Here is a 16,031-nt window from a genome sequence, read left to right on the forward strand (position 1 = left end):
CTTACACATTAAAATGTGATTATGTAAGAAAGAATATTTTATTCCATGTTCCAGAGTTTGCACTTTTAAAAAATGATTAATGGGTGTGCTATGCAATCCCAAAAGCAGTAGGAGGAAAAGAGAAGTGTGTTTTGGAGAGAGTGATGACTGGATTTCTTATCCCCATGATAAAAATAATTACTGTAATTCAAAACATCTCAACTGTCTGCAAACTTTTTGTAATGCTCTAATTACAGTGTGTCCTTGTAGGCAGGGTAAACAGTTTTAAGTCTAAAATTTATTTCCCAACTCTTTCTGTCACTCTTCCTTAAAATTACTGATTTTGATAGGATTTTCACAGGGGAAAGAAGAACACATGCCTGCCTCTCCATTTAATACTCTGTTAATCCAGTCACGGATTTTTTGATAATGGCAAAATAGTTGTGTAGTTCATACAAATCAGCACTGTAGAACTGAACTGTAGATTTACAAATCAGATTACACCATATCCTTTGTTGATATGGTGTAATCTGTTGTAACAAATATGTTGATACCTGTCAGAATGCTCTTATGATACTCAACAAGCATGAAATCGTCACACTGTGATTTTATTTTCCAGGGTAGATTAGTGCCCAGTCTAGGTCGCAAGTATCAGGGATTGTATGTGCCTCTCATGTAAGGAAACAAATCAATTCTATTTTGCAGCCGCTCTTTCCACGTGTCTCTGTAAAGCAGTACAAAATACTTCCACAGCAAAGTCGACATCGCTCTTAGTAATGCACATAGGAGGCTTAATTCTGAAAGTCTGAGGAGCGAGAACAAGGAGAAAAATAAATGCTCAAATTGTACAGAAAGAATATGGTTTCAAGCAGCCTATCTGGGTCAGCACTCCCGCCCCGAAAAAGTGAGGAAAAAAAGAGAACAACAGTGCAGGCACTGAGGCTTATGATAAATATACTTTGAAGTGGAGCAGTTTTGAACTTGACTGCACTGAATTGCATCTGACTCATGACCCCCTCTTGATAACCTAACTGCCTCCACAAAAGACCTAAGTAGAGTAGGTTGTGTCTGCAGCTCTGTTTGGCAGACAGAGACAGAGTAAAATCTCAGAGGATTTGTACGAAGAACAGAGACAGACCTATTTTCCTTTCTTGCAGCTCTACTGCAGGGAAAAGTAGTATCTTCTGAGAGTGGCAGGCTCTTGCATTGTGTCAGTTGATTTGCTGTTTTATTATAGGCTGCTTTTAAAGGCTTTTAAGAGAATGCATTATGAATGAATCACTAAATACTGTATTGTAGTTAGGGTGCTATAGCTGGAAAGCATCTTGATCAGGAAGGGTTATAATTACAACTACACTTGTCAAGAACATAGGCTCTTAAATCTGAATGTTCAATCTGTGTTTCCAAGAGTATTCATTTTGCATAAGAATCTTAAATTTCGGATTTTTTGAAATGGGACTTAATACAGAGAGAGTGGAGTAATGGGTTTTTCCACCCACAGCCCCTGCTGAAGCAAACACTCACAGGTAAACAGCCCTCTTACCAGACAGAATGAGATTTTACTGCACTGAGTTTCAGCTTGTTACCTGCCTCCTGGTCTGTGACTTAGGGAAGAGTTGATGAGGTGACAGACACAGTATCTGATTTATTTTAGCTACCCTCCATCCATCTCACATGGAAGCTGCCTCCTCTGTTGTGTCAGAGGGCTTCACTGACCAGGCCAGCCCTGAGACAATTCTCTGCCATTAACAGAGTGCTTCAGGGAGCTGGTGCAGTGTCCTGGCTCCAGCATGGAGTACACTGTTAGCTGGTGTGGGCTGATGGCCTTCACATCCAAGTCTCTCTTATGTACTGTTGCTGAACTTGCTGTAAACACCATTCCCCCCACCCCCCCCCCCCTTTAATTACTATAGAATTAGAAAATTACAAGCTCCCCAGACTCAAAGAACTAGTTTTGTACTGATATGTCAGGTGATAACCTAGACTGTACAAAGACTTGGTCCTGAGTATTGATGAGTTCTTCTAAATTGCATAGACTGAAGTACCTTGGTTTTCTAGGGGTAGATGTCCCTCTGAAGGAAAACTCCAAGCTTTGAGCTTGTTCAGAATGTCTGAAAATAGTAATACAATTCCTGTCCAGTTTTAAAGTGAGCAACATTAAACAGAGATAGCTTCTAAGAGTATACATTTTCTACTTTATTCACTAAACTAAATTAACTTGAGGGAAGCAGGCATGTAGTTCACAAGGACAGCAGATAACCTTTTTTATAACCAGAGGTTCAGTACCTGACTGTAGAGTCCTCCTCTGCCAATCAGAACCCCCATATCTTTACAGTCCTCCCATATTTGACTGATTTCTTCAGCTGGAAGAGGGTGTCGGTTGTCCTAAGGAAAGGAAATACTAAACTTCACTTAGATATTCTATATTAGTTTTGTGACAAAGATGTATATTCCAGTCTCTCCAATAAATACCAACTCTAGCTGAAAATGTTAGCTGCATAACTTACCTGCTGTCATGAGCCTGTGCAGTTAAGGCACATATCACTGTTTACTCAAAGCTTGTGAAGTAGCTGAATGATGGAATGTTCTGGCTCATTTTTAGCCAGAGCAATGTTTTCCAACTGCAGTGTCTGCTTTTTAATAGGAAATATTTCTAATATTTGAACTAAAATAAAATGTGATAAAAACTTCAATGGCACTGTAAATTGAAAGGAATGAAGAAGTCACTAACCTTATCTGTCACCATTTCTACTCCAATCATAAGTCCCTTGCCACGGACATCTCCAATAATCTCGAATTTATCCCGTAGTTTAGCCAACTCCAGCAGCATGTATGTTCCCACATCCTCACTATTTTTTTGGAGACCATCTTCTTCAATAGCCTGGTTAAAATGAAGTACCATGACAGTGTTGCACGAAAAGCTTTCACCACATTCTGTTAATCCCCATTGAACTTGACACTATATTTATCTCACTTCCTTGCTATGTTCCTTGACTATCTCAGTGCTCACAATTTCCTTCTCATAAAATCCTCTTAACAGCATCAGAATACAATTTCACATAATAGTTTGATGTTTCTGTGGCACTTTTCACATTTTTCTTAATACTTACATTTAATCCAGTAATTCCTGCTCACATGTACTCGTAACTGGAAAATACCTGACCAGAGGGATTATTTTCAAAATTTTACCAGAATATTTTAATTTTTTCACTATCATGAGAAGAATACAATTTGACTAGGCTTATCTGAGTGTACTAGACAGGGAACAGCTTGAATATTATATTTAGCAACAACATGTTTTTTAATAACAATCTTTTCTTCATTCTTACACTGTCCTCCTTAATCAGAGTTCTTATTTGCAGGCATATACTGGCACCTACACACAAAACATTAGATGAACTTAACATCTGCATTTAGAAAAATTACATTTAAAAATAATTACAAAAGATAAAGTGATTGTTTCTACTTTTCCTTTTTTTTCTTTTTCTCTCAACTTCATTTTATTCTTTCTGACTCTAACAATTTCCTTGGAATTACTTGGCTCTGAGTTATTTCAGAGCTGAAAACCCCCAAAACATGGGTTCTTCATGCAATCATCCATCTTATTAATAGCTTAAACCCCCAGATCAGTCAGGAAAGTAGCATGAATAGAAACAGTGTCTGCTGTAATGAAGTGAGCTTCGGGAATTAATGTTCTGTGTGTAGTCAAGTCAAATTGATTTGTGGTAGTGACCTACTACCCACCGACTGATTTTGTACTGGATAATAAGAGAAATATGTTGCACATTTTTCTATTTTCTTTTTCATGAGGCAATTTTTTTTCCAAAAGGATTTCTGACCTTGGTATTTGTAACTGTCTGGTCATTAAGGTTTTTTAAAGCATAAGGTAAAATCATAAAGTAAGCATAAAGCATAAAGTAAGCATAAAGCATAAAGTAAGCATAAAGCATAAAGTAAAATTTTGCTAAGCATGTATACCAGAAAATAGATTTTCTTAGCTGTGGATTTGTGTAGTGCTATGAAAGAATGAGAACCAAAGGGAGATAAAGATGATTTTGAAGTCATAATTATAGGGCTCCTACTCTTTCTAGAGATCTGAAAATTTTTGCTATTAAACTAATCAGGATTTTTTCCTGTGTATGAGACACACTGGCCATGCATGTATGCATGCATATGTTTATGTACTTAGCTATTTAAAAAATTGCCCACATAGAAACTTATACATTCAACTTCCATCTTTTGATTCAAAGACCTTGTGATACAGATAAATTCATGTAATGTTCTCCCTACGTCAAGAACTGCAGCTCCAACTACACAGGCCAGAGGGTTTCCTCCAAACGTATTAAAGTGAAGGTTTTCAGCCAAGGAACTTGCAATCTCTAAAAGAAAAAGAACAACACTGGTTACTCCTTCAGTTCATAGAATCACTGAATCATAGAATTCACAGAATGGTTTGGGCTGGAAGGGACCTTAAAGATCATCCAGTTCCAACCCCTCTGCCATGGCCAGGGACACCTTCCCCTGTCCCAGGTTGCTCAGAGCCCCATTCAGCCTGGCCTTGAGCACTGCCAGGGATGGGGTATCCACAGCTTCTCTGGGCAACCTGTGCCAGTGCATCATCACCCTCACTAAAGATTTTTTTCCTCATATCTAATCTAAACATAATCTCTTTCAGTTTAAAGCCATTCCTCCTTGTCCTGTTATTCCTATGCTCTTGTAAAAAGTCCCTTTCCACTCTTCTTACACTGGAAGGCCAAAATAGTTCACCCCAAAGCCTCCTCCAGGTTGAGCAGTCCCAATTCTCTCAGCCTTTCCTTTTAGGAGAGGTAGTCTGCCCCTCTGATCATCTTGGTGGCCTCCTACAGTTACCTTGTTTGGTAACTGTACTGAATTGCTTTAAACATTTGTTACTGTAACAATTTAATTTACTGTGGGTCAACTCTAATTCTGCTGGAGACGAAACAGCAAGATTTCCTGAAAGCAGGCTGTGCAAAGTATGATTATTTCCTAAAACAATACTGCCTAGCAGATATCTGTCCTAGGATGACGTTATAGTGTTTGTATCTCCAATCGTGTGTTCTGTGTATGTTTGATATTATGTTCTGTGCTTTCAGAACTGACTCTGAAAGTGAAGGTTTGTTTTGCCTTGTTCACCTCCCCCCATGGTCTGCTGTCTAGAAGAGGCTAGTGCTGGCTGGCTTGCTTTGCTTGCTTGCTTTTGCTTGCTTGCTTCTGCTTTTGCCTTTGCTTCCTAGTTAGTTTAGCTAAGCCGTCCAATACTTTCCCTGGACTGTTTCTTTTCCTTTCCTCTTCCTGAATACCATCCAGCCTGCTCCGGACTGGGACCTGGGAAACACCGAGGAGCACCGAGATCCTGCATTTAGTGATCTGCAGCAGCCATCCCCAGTGCTGGAGAGCAATCCCCAGCGTCCAGACCTGGGTGACCACTCCCAGGAAAGACTTTCTGGATTTGTTCATCTCTTCAGAGTGGTGAAAGAGTTTTGTTGTCATCTGGGGTTGTTAATTTTCTTTTTGGTGCTGGGAGGTGCTTTGTTTGTTAAATAAACAGGTTATTTTCCACTTCTCTCAGAGAAAATCTTTTCCCCAACCAGGTAGGTGGAGAGGGGCTGTGGGGGTTTGTTTTCTGAGGGCTCCTTCCAGAGGGTTTTCCCCAAATTTGCCCTAAACTAGGACAATATCAAAACAAAACTTATTTTAAAAGTCACGCTTCTAACATACGCTCTCACCTGCTATCTACAGATTTTCCTCACTAGATTGAGCCAGCCATTCTTAGGAATCAAGCAGCTGGGTAACATCCTGCCCTATTTATTCAGAGTATATTTATCAGTAAAACAGTGAATTCAGTGAGGATTTCCAGGCTCTTTTACCAGCTCTGCAAACCACTCACATGTTCATTCCTGCTTCAAACAACTAAACCCGTTTAAATACAGTTCTGTACTGATACAGCTTGTGGTGAAACAAGTGAAGCAATGAGGATCCAATTCATCTGTCAAAAGATAGATTGAGATGAAGTTTTAAATAACATTCAGCATTTTAAACACACATCTCTCCACCAGTAATTATTTTGTATTATGTTTTGCAATTACTCTGTTTTAGATCATAGTGGAACAGAACACTTATACCTTTCGTTGTAACAACAGCTGCCATTGGGAAGCCATTACCAATTCCTTTTGCCAAAGTAACGATGTCAGGGACTACACCATGTGTTTGAAACCCCCAGAAGTGGCTGCCTGTCCGTCCAAATCCTGTCTGTACCTTTCAAAAGAAAAATTCAGAGAAACACTCATCCCTTTCTCACACTTTACAGTATGGATTCTTTTCTTGTCTTTCTACTGTTATTTTCTATTTGATTTGCATTAAACAGCAACTACATCTGGAGTCCATATGTATTAGGACCCAAAATCAGATGGTCCTATTTATTGTAATTGGACTTTTCTTTCATGTGATAACATGATATCATGTCTTAGGCCTGGTGGGATGCACAAATAGGATGCACAAAGTGGAGAGGAAATGTAAAAGCATTTGAAGCACTTGATACTGTTTTAATATTGGTTTAGCTAAGAAAATTCTACTTCTAAAACATACTTGCAGAGGTATAGCAACCAAGTCTCTTCTGTATTCTGTCTGTCAACAATACTCATAAAAGGAAGGGTTATTTTGACAAATCTTCCATCATCAGCAGCATTTGTTGCATATTTGTGTAAATCTACTGCTCCCAGAAAGTAAATACTGAATTCTGCTACAAATACTACCTTTGCCCAAAATGAGAATAAAGGCAGTAAAAACTGGATGGCTCCTATGATTGGATAGATGCAATTTAATACTGTGTTAAACTTAAGCTATGAAGTGTATCACATTTCGTTTAGATTATTTCCAGGCTTCACTTGGATTCTGTTACGATAACTTTCAGAGGTACCCTACTCTAGAATTCTTATGTAAAAAAATCTGACTCACTTCATCTGAAATGCAAAGGCCCCCTTTTTCCCGTATAAGCTGATAAGCTTCCTTTAAGAAATTTCTTGGGTACTGAACAGCTCCATTAACACCCTGCCAAGAGAGAAAAACAATGTTTTCAGGAAAAAACAAGGAAACAGAAATTCCACTTGAGAAAAAAGCCTAGCAGCCCTCAGGTAACAGCAGGACTGCTGTTACAAGCTTCTGGCTCCAGCAATGAAACTACTTCAGAAAGCTTCTGCTCAGGTCATGCATTCCCATTCCACAGTGCTGCCTGCTGTTCCATTAGTTGTGCTGGCAGGAATATTTGTGAGACCATGATCATTGTAAGACCAAGTCAATTAACAACAAACTGCCCAAACAAGGACCATGAAGATCTACACACAGCAAAACCCAGGAACTGTTTGCTGATGAAGTTGACCACAGAATTCTATTCCTTCTTTGGTTAATTTGTTTAGAACATTGCCTCCTCAATATAATTTCACTTTGACAATTTACATTTGCCTTGGAAATTCAATTTTTCCCTGCACCTGGACAAGAACAGCTTTTTAGACTCAAGTACATAAGTACTTAGAAAACAGAATAAAACAGAGAACTGCTCCAGTTTTTCCTCACAGTCACAGTTCTCACATTGTTCCTCTTGCCCAGGATGAATTTTTCCTATTGAAAAACCACATATAAAGCAATTGTGAATGTAGGGTGAAAATTTAGGAGAATTAATCCTGTGGCCATCAGTTGCTGAACAGCTGTTAAAAATATAGTGGACAACATGACTAAAAGAGGGAGAAGGGGGGTTGAGTTAAAAGTTTACAGAAATAGTAATGAAAATTGAAAGGAGATAATAGAAACCAAACAATAGCATGCATCACACTCACTATTTAAATGCAGGAAAAAATGTGTATGTTTCATCATGATTCTGTGTAAAATTTAATGAGAAAAATTCTAGTTCCATTGAAGTCAGTGACAAAAGCTGGAATTTGAAGGCAGTGCATCGATTCTTTCAAACACTTAAGGAGTTTAAAGCATTACAAAATCATAGTAAGGATCAGCAAACATCAATGGTCAGGTTGCTGCTAAAGAATATCAGATTTGAGTATTTCACACTGCTTGTGCTATCACAACTGAGAAACAGCAAACCACCTACTTGGATTGGTTCAGCAATAAATCCAGCTACTGTCTTCGGCACTGAGGTATTCAGAGTATCTTTGAACTGTTCAATGTACTGGTCTTTTGCAAGACATGCAACTGTTTACAGGGGAAACAGTTTGAAGGAGATTTGATTAATATGACACAAAACTAGCTTCAAAATATGAAACTATGCATCTAAGCAACAAGTGTTGTATGACAGCGTGGTAAATCCCACCTCTCAAATGAACAGGGAAAAGCTAAACGTTAAAGGAGAGCGTCTCTTCTCGTAAATGTGTACTCCATGGTTAGTGCAGGTAGGAGGATTCTGGAGAATACAGTCTGTGCTTAAATAAAGAACAGAGGACTTAGTATGGCTAATGCTACCATACACCAGGGACAGCAAAGCTAAAAACAAACCATTCTGTTACCTGTGCAAATGAATTAAAATAATAAAAAGCACTTGTTGAAACAGTAGAAAAACTGATTGGAATTGTTACTGCAGGGCAGTAGAGGAGATTTCACACTATGCTATGTATGGAACATCTTGCCCAGTGTAAGACCTCTGCCTATTGCTTGTTGTGCTTACTATTTGCCTTATTCCAACATAAAAGCTGAAAAGCTATCAGAATGTTAGAAACTGCAAAAAACACCATCAATACTTCTGTTCTTCCAGATGTGCTGAAGTGAGTTTCACAGCTTCCAGAGTTAATAATGACAAAATACTGGAAACAAACACTGGGATTTCAAGAAGAAATCTGAGAACATGGTGTCCTCTGCCCCAGATTTTTCCCATTTGTATGCAGGGTCCTGAGATTCTCTGCAACATTTTTTTGGGGTCAGCCTTGCAAAACCTAACCAGACATCCACTATGCTTGAGGAGGTAATTATAACCTATTTTAACAGCCCTCTAGTATTTTGCAATCTGAAAACCAAATTTTTGTCATGTACCAACCTTCAGTACAGCTGCATTTTCGAACAGTTTGCACTGGAGAATCTCTACAATGGCTGCCTCCCCATGGACCACGAAAAACATCTGGTAGCATTGTCTGTCAAGTATAAGAGAAATAGCTACAGATTTGATGACACCTTTCTAAGAGATCTTTTGATCTAATGACTAACGGCAAAACAGAAAAACAGCTGTTAGAGTCAAGGGGCAAACACAGTTCAAGGAACTTGTGTGAGGTACACTTGGGAGTAGCACCAAATAACCAAGACAGTTTTGGAACCAAAAATTTTAGATTGTTCCAGCAACAGCCACTCAACTGATCTTTTATTCCTTTTTTCATTCTTGGTCAGGATATTGGTTATCTAAAGGTAATGCCAGCATTTTAAGACTTGCTGGTAGTATTTCAGTAATCTGAAACATGAACAAAATCTGCAAAGTAGAGTGAGGCAGGCAGATCTAATAGAGACAGCTCCAGCTTTCTAATCCTTGCTGTTGATAAAATACCACATGAGTTTGGGCATTCACTGAGACAGACTGGGAAGCTGCTGTAAATGAGCCTTCCTATGGTTAATAATATGGCTGAGCTGTCCCCTGCAGCTCAGGGAGCCAGCAATAGTGGCTTCTAGAAAGTTACTCCAATCTGCTCAAGGGCAGGGACATAACATACTGCCATTTAACTCCAGTGGATCTCCTCAATAGATATGTCTCCTGTCTTGCTGAAATAGGATCCCCATTCATTATAGTGAAGGATCTGCTCCAGACCATCTGAAAGCAGCTTTGCACAGATCTGCCAAAACGAACTTGAAGAAAAGGGGTTCAGAACACTATTTTGCTCCTTACACAGACTCCCACGCAAGCTTCAAGCATGACCAAATAACTGCAAATCATGGATCACCCATGTTACAGCTGTCCTAACTCCAAATTAACCTAAGAAACTATACATAGAAGAAAAGGGGACTCTGGCTGTTGTTGAATTTACACAGCAGAAACTGTTACACTGCAATTTTGATTAGTGACCATAAAGCACTTGAGGGCAGAAAACACAGCAATTGCTGAAATACTCAAATAAAATGTTAGTTACCCAGATTATTTAAAAAAAAAAAAATCTCACAGTTGTACAGCCAAAGCCATTGGCAACACCATGCTTATAATGAGTCAGAGATGTCAAACCCAGCGTGTAAGGGCTGCCTCCGTGGTATCCTCCTCTATTCAAAAAAAAACAAAGCAGATCAACATCACTCATTTCCAAGAACTGTCTGGAGCAATATCAGTTCTGAGAAGGCATGCTTCTGAGATATAAATTGTTGGGGAAAATGTGCATTGTTGCACTGAAACTAAGAAGATTCCTACTGCCATTTTTTGCTCTGCCGTTTGACTCTGCTATTTCAAATATAAATACTCTGAAGAAATGTTTGAGAGGAGATGATTGCAATTACTGGAACCAACAGTAAATCAGACAGTGCCTCATGAAGTTCTGCTGTAGTACCTGATCCCTACAGAGCAAACATCTCTGTATTTTGAATCTTGGAAACAGCTGTTGTCTCTAATGGGTGCTGCCAATCATTAAACTAGATGGTGGTTTGCTGTCAGTTTTATATACAAATCAGAATTGGTTAGTGAGGATACACAAGCAAGGTAGGTACCCAATGTTCTGTTGAACACAGTAACAGAAAAATACAGCTCTTCATTAACACAGCCTTTTATTCTAATATTTGAGGCCCCCTAGTCTGTACAGTAAAGTGAACTGTTTACACTGGTGTTTACAGTGTACTGGTGTTCAGCCCACATCCATCCCTGTCATTATGCCAGAAGAGCTGTTTGCGTACCTGTGCAGTGAACTGTGGTTCAGGGCTCTGATAGAAAAACAAGGCAGCAAAGCAAACAAAACAAAAATCAGCTCCCAGACAGAGCAGTTCCCTGCTGAGGTTCACTGCACCGCTGTTCAGAGCTACCTTTGCACCCCTCACACAGGGGCACTAAGAGAGGGAAATGGAGGAAGAACGAAGCAGTTGCTCAGTCTTGGTCTGGCCATGAACAAAAGTCTATCAAAGCACACCCTAAACACAGACATCAGATAATTTCCTAGGTAAGACAAGCAAAAAGTGCAGGTTGCATTTTTATTACAAACTAGTCCTAACATGCTATATGAAAACTTCAGCTCCTGGCTTACTCCTCTTTGTCAAATAAAGTAATTTTATAGCATTCTCCTCTGCAGACCTGGGGTGAAAGAGTTCTCAGTTATTTCTTGTTTTAGGCATGCAGAGAGTGATCCCAAACACAGAGTGGTTTATTGAAGCTCTGTCAGCATTACCTGAGAGAGATGATGTCGAAGTTACGGGTGTGTAGCCTTGCCATGAACATAGCTAGATCATTGGCTTCTGACCCGCTGTTGGTGAGATAAACCACCTGTGGGAGAATGCTTGGGATCAGTACAGCACAAAAACAGCTCCTTCTTCTTCACCATCAGACCATGTCCCTTAATAACATGACGAATTCTAGCCTAGCACTGCCACAGGGTGACCTCACCACGATAAAATTAGTCCTGATCTTACGCTGTAGATAAGAACAAAGATCCAAGTGATGTGCCCTGGGAGGGTACAGAAAAACCTCAAAGGATTTCAGTTTACAGGATTTCCTACGATGGATTTCTGATAGAAAGAAATTGAAGTGTTGGGTCACACTAAGCAGGACATTTAAAATTTTTTTTTTACTCTTCTTCCATCTTTAAGATTGCAACAGCTTCATGCTCTTCTGCTAGCCCAATTTAATTTTATCACCAATTTATTTTACCTGAAAACAAAAATTATTTTTCTTACTGTTTCAGTAAAAATGAAACATGACACTTTTGTGGTTTATCTATTTAAATGTCGGTAAATATTTACACATAATACAGAAAATACTGTCAAACAATTCTCACTGTGGATTTTCGTGAGATCAAGAAAATTAAGGCCAGCTATCTGTAAGAATACTAAACATTTGCTTTCCTCCTTTAAAGTAATTTTTAAGCCCGCAATGCCTCCTCACAGTGACAAGTGAAGGGAGAAAATAAACAGAACAGAAATTGGGGATATTATGTTTGTCTACAGCTGGGTCTAAAGAAAAGGCCCTGAGGACCCTCATGCTCTTTAACTGACAGTCTGTATTCCCCATACAGATTTTCTCTCTAAAGATATCATGACTCTCAATTATTTAATAAATACTTCTTATAATCAGAGACCCACTTCACCAGCCCCTGCTCCTGTTAGAAGCAATTTACCTTCAGTGGATCTGGAAAAAGAGAAGTTAGCTTCTCAGCATACTCGTGGATTGCTGGGTACATGTAGATGTTGGTGGTATGCCACAGGCGAGCCAGCTGCTTCTGGGTAGCCATAGTTACCTTCCTGCATGTAGCAAGGGAGAGACAAAGGGACTGAATTCCAGACAGACTCCTCACTCATACGTGCACATACCTCTGTGCTATCGATTCTGCAAACGCAGATGCTGCACCATGTGTCAGATGGAGGAACAAATAGACCAAATTAATGAAATTTCAAAATGTAGCAGAAATTGAACTGTGACACATGGCAATTCTGTAAATTATATTCTGGTTTTAGGCTCACAGGGCTGCAGATAATTGAAGCACAAAACAAACATAGGTGTGTCTTCCTGTATTTTATACAATAAATCAAAAAGCAACATACTTACGGGTGACAGTGTCCAACACTGACAGTGACAATTCCAGCAAAGAGATCAAGGTATCTTTGTCCCTCATGATCAAACAACCACTGCATATGCCCCTGGTGCAGCAGCAATGGCTTCTTGTAATACGTTCGCAGTGAAGGCGCAATATTTTGCTCACGGATCTTCTGCATACGTTCATACGGATAGGACTGAGTGGAATAAAACAGTCAGCATCCAGCTGTGCCTTCTAACAGATTCCTTGTAACAGATTCTGGCACATAGAAGGATGTTCAAACCTCTGAAACTCAGCTTTTTGAAATAAGGCTGTTGTTCTACACATACCTGTTTCTTACATGTTTTCAAATTACAGATTTGTCACACAGGTATGTCTACAGGTTATATCCTGGCTGTAGCAGTTGGGCTGTGCTCAAAGAAGCAAATTTATGATCATATTTAGCAGATGAACCTATCTCCCAAACCCAGTAATGAAGCTTTATTTAATTTCAGTGTAGTATGCATGACTTACTTCGTATTTTTCAGGTACAAAATCACAAGGAGGCATTTTTGTTTTGATGGAGATAGAACTTTTCCATTTCTGCTGTCTAAAGGCACCTATAAAATAGTAAGAGAATTATGAAACACTTGGCAAACTACACACCTAAAAGATTTGCTCAATAAATTTGTTCATGGAACACATAAGATACAGTCACAGAAAGTTTTGGAGGGTTTTTTGGTCTGAGAAGTTTTCTTTGGGGAAAAATAAGTAAGAGGCAGAATATGTGAAATTTTAAAAGAAAGGTGTTTATGTTTCACCCATTAAAACTAAAGTTTTCAGTTTCACACAGACTTCTATTTTGACAATAATTGTAGTTTAAAAATAAAATCTGTTTCTAATGCAAGTTCTTATCTGGAAGCAGTGGGTGAACGCTCTACAGTCAGGTGCCAGGGTGACTGCAGTGGTCCCAGGGAGCAGGGCAGAGGCCCAACAGACCTGAACAAGGTGGGCACAGTAGGGCTCACCGAGAATGCCCCACATAAATGGAGCTGAGTCAGGTCCAAGGTTCACCCAGGGTGCCCAGGCAGGAGCAGGAGCACACAGGGCCAGAGGCAGGGCTGGACACAAGGCTACAGCAGAAGGCCAAGGTCTATCCAGGAGACAGAGCCAGGGCTGGGCTGGTGGCAAGGCTCACGACTCAGCTGAGGCAGGGACTGAAGGCTCAGGGCAGAGATAGAACACGGCTCCTGGGCAAGGGGTACAGCCTTGGGGGAGGCTGTACAGGGGACACAAGCTGTGCTCACTCTAGCTGCCATCTTCCATCCTTGCTCCAAAATCCTGGGAACATCACACCATCCTGCCTTTCATCGAACTGCAGATGCAATTCAGCAGGTATCAGAAAGAAGCACCTGACTGCCCAGAGGTTCTGGAGACTCCCTCACTGGAGATATTCAAGAACCCTCTGGACACAATCTTGCACCAAGTGCTCTGGGATGGCCCTGCTTGAGCAGGGGGGCTGAACCAGATGACCCACTGTGTTCCCTTCCAACCTGACCCATCCTGTGACTCTGAGAGCAGGTATTTCAAGAGACTTTATTTCTGCACCTAGAACTATCTACTGAGAGTTAGACATTTGTTTTAAAAGCCAAAGGTTTTAACCAATTTCTAAAATGCATGTAAAATGTAAATGACTGAAGAATAAAGTTTCCTGAAATTAATTAGATAGAATGTCACTTCCCTTACAACCATTTACAGCACTAATGAATATAGAGTCTAAAGAGTCCAGTCTCAAAAAAGTAGTTGAAAACCCATGGATTAGGGAAGTTCTACCTTGGAACTCCTTCCAAGGGATTTGCAGCTACACCGAAAGCGCTTCCACGCGCGCTGGCCCGCGCACAGGCTCCCCCCATCCCTCACGAGCTGCACGGAGCGGGCGCAGGCCCCGGCGGGCCCGGCCCCGGCAGCGCCGCTCCCGCCCCCGCGCCCGCCGCTCCCTCACCGCCGCCGAGCCGCAGCCGCGCCGCCATGTCCTCCCGCCCCGGGCTCCGCGCCGCCCCGACACGTGTGCTGCTGTCCCTCCGGTGCCGTCACATGCCATTCTCTTGATGTCATCCCATGCTGTCCCCCCGGGTCATCCCGTGCTCTTCTTCTGGTGCTGTCCCCGTCACCCTGCGCGATCCCAGCCAGAGCCGTCTTCTGAGCCTGTTTGACTGTGAGCCCTTCAGAAGAGCCTCGACAGGCTGGAGAGATGGTCATAGAAGAACTCTCTGAAATTCTACACAGGAAAATACAGTGTCCTGCACCTGGGGAAGAACAGCCCTGGGTACCAGCACAGGTTGGAGCCCAGCTTGCTGGAAAGCAGCTCTGTGGAGCAGGACCTGAGGGTCCTGGTGGACAACAAACTGTGAACGAGCCAGCAGTGCCCTTGTGGCCCGGAAGGCAGCACAATCCTGGGATGCCTCTGGAAGAGCGCTGCCAGAAGGTCAAGGGAGGTGATCCTGCCGTGCTGCTCAGCTCTAGTGAGATCTCACCTGGAGTCTGTGCTCAGTGCTGGTCTCTGGAGCACAACAGAGACATGGAGCTCCTGGAGTGGGTCCAGCAGAGAGCTACAGAGGTGAGCAAGGGACTGGAGCATTTCTATTATGAGGAAAGGCTGAGACAATAGATCCTTTTCAGCCTTGAAGAGGGATAACTGAGAAGGGACCTCATCCCTGTCTGTCAGCGTCTGCAGGGAGGGGTCAGAGCATGGACCAGGCTCTGTTCAGTGGTGCCAGACAGCAGGACATGAGGCAGCAGGCAGAAACTGATGCACAGAGAATTCCACCTGAACATGAGAAAATCTTCTTTACTCTGTGTGTCATCATGCAGTGGAAAAACACAATCACACACAGAGTAAAAATTGTCTCCCTCACTGAAGATGCCCAAGAACTGTCTGGATGCAGTCCTCTGCTGTGTCCTCTGGGGTGATGCTTGAACAGGGATTTTGGACCAGATGACCCACTGTAGTGCCTTTCAACCTGACCCACTATGTGGTTCTACGAATTGTGTTATGTTAAATACATCTGGGTGGATGTGGAGAAAGTGACAGATATGCTGAGAGCATATGCTCTATGCTGATGACCCATTTATTCTCTTGTTTTGGTTGTGTTTTGTCAGTGAAGAGATGTAGCACAGCCTCCTACAATGACAGGAGAAGTGGGAAGCTATATTTACTTCCTCCATTACCAGCCATTAGCAGGTAATGGAGGAAGCCCTGGGCAGCCACGCACTCACACTCCCAACCAGTGGGAATGGGGAGGGGAGGGTAAAAGCTGGAAAACCCTTGGGCCATCTCCAGGGGAGCAGGGC

At 41.4% G+C, this 16,031-nt stretch overlaps 1 protein-coding gene across 8 annotated transcripts in view; it reads right to left on the reverse strand.

The window, feature by feature from the left end:
• The window catches only part of AGXT2 (alanine--glyoxylate aminotransferase 2), a 24,475-nt gene extending 9,480 nt beyond the window's left edge, over positions 1 to 14,995 (reverse strand). For 4 of the 8 annotated variants that reach the window (XM_072921768.1, XM_072921767.1, XM_072921766.1 and 1 more), the window contains exons 1-13: positions 14,683 to 14,854; positions 13,215 to 13,300; positions 12,713 to 12,897; positions 12,285 to 12,408; positions 11,340 to 11,434; positions 10,140 to 10,233; positions 9,035 to 9,128; positions 8,099 to 8,199; positions 6,955 to 7,047; positions 6,123 to 6,255; positions 4,270 to 4,358; positions 2,711 to 2,860; positions 2,266 to 2,364 (exon numbers count right to left, since the gene is read on the reverse strand). In XM_072921768.1, coding sequence (XP_072777869.1) covers positions 2,266 to 2,364; positions 2,711 to 2,860; positions 4,270 to 4,358; positions 6,123 to 6,255; positions 6,955 to 7,047; positions 8,099 to 8,199; positions 9,035 to 9,128; positions 10,140 to 10,233; positions 11,340 to 11,434; positions 12,285 to 12,408; positions 12,713 to 12,897; positions 13,215 to 13,300; positions 14,683 to 14,710 — 1,371 coding nt within the window. In that variant the 5' untranslated portion in view covers positions 14,711 to 14,854. Of the gene's footprint in view, positions 1 to 14; positions 785 to 2,265; positions 2,365 to 2,710; positions 2,861 to 4,231; positions 4,359 to 6,122; positions 6,256 to 6,954; positions 7,048 to 8,098; positions 8,200 to 9,034; positions 9,129 to 10,139; positions 10,234 to 11,339; positions 11,435 to 12,284; positions 12,409 to 12,712; positions 12,898 to 13,214; positions 13,301 to 14,513; positions 14,533 to 14,682 lie in introns of those variants that run through there. The other 4 variants (XM_072921764.1, XM_032744329.3, XR_012052760.1 and 1 more) reach the window with 4 other exon arrangements.
• Positions 14,996 to 16,031: the final 1,036 nt, after the last annotated feature.

This window comes from Taeniopygia guttata, chromosome Z, assembly GCF_048771995.1.
Source record: "Taeniopygia guttata chromosome Z, bTaeGut7.mat, whole genome shotgun sequence".
Taxonomy (NCBI): Eukaryota; Metazoa; Chordata; class Aves; order Passeriformes; family Estrildidae; genus Taeniopygia; species Taeniopygia guttata.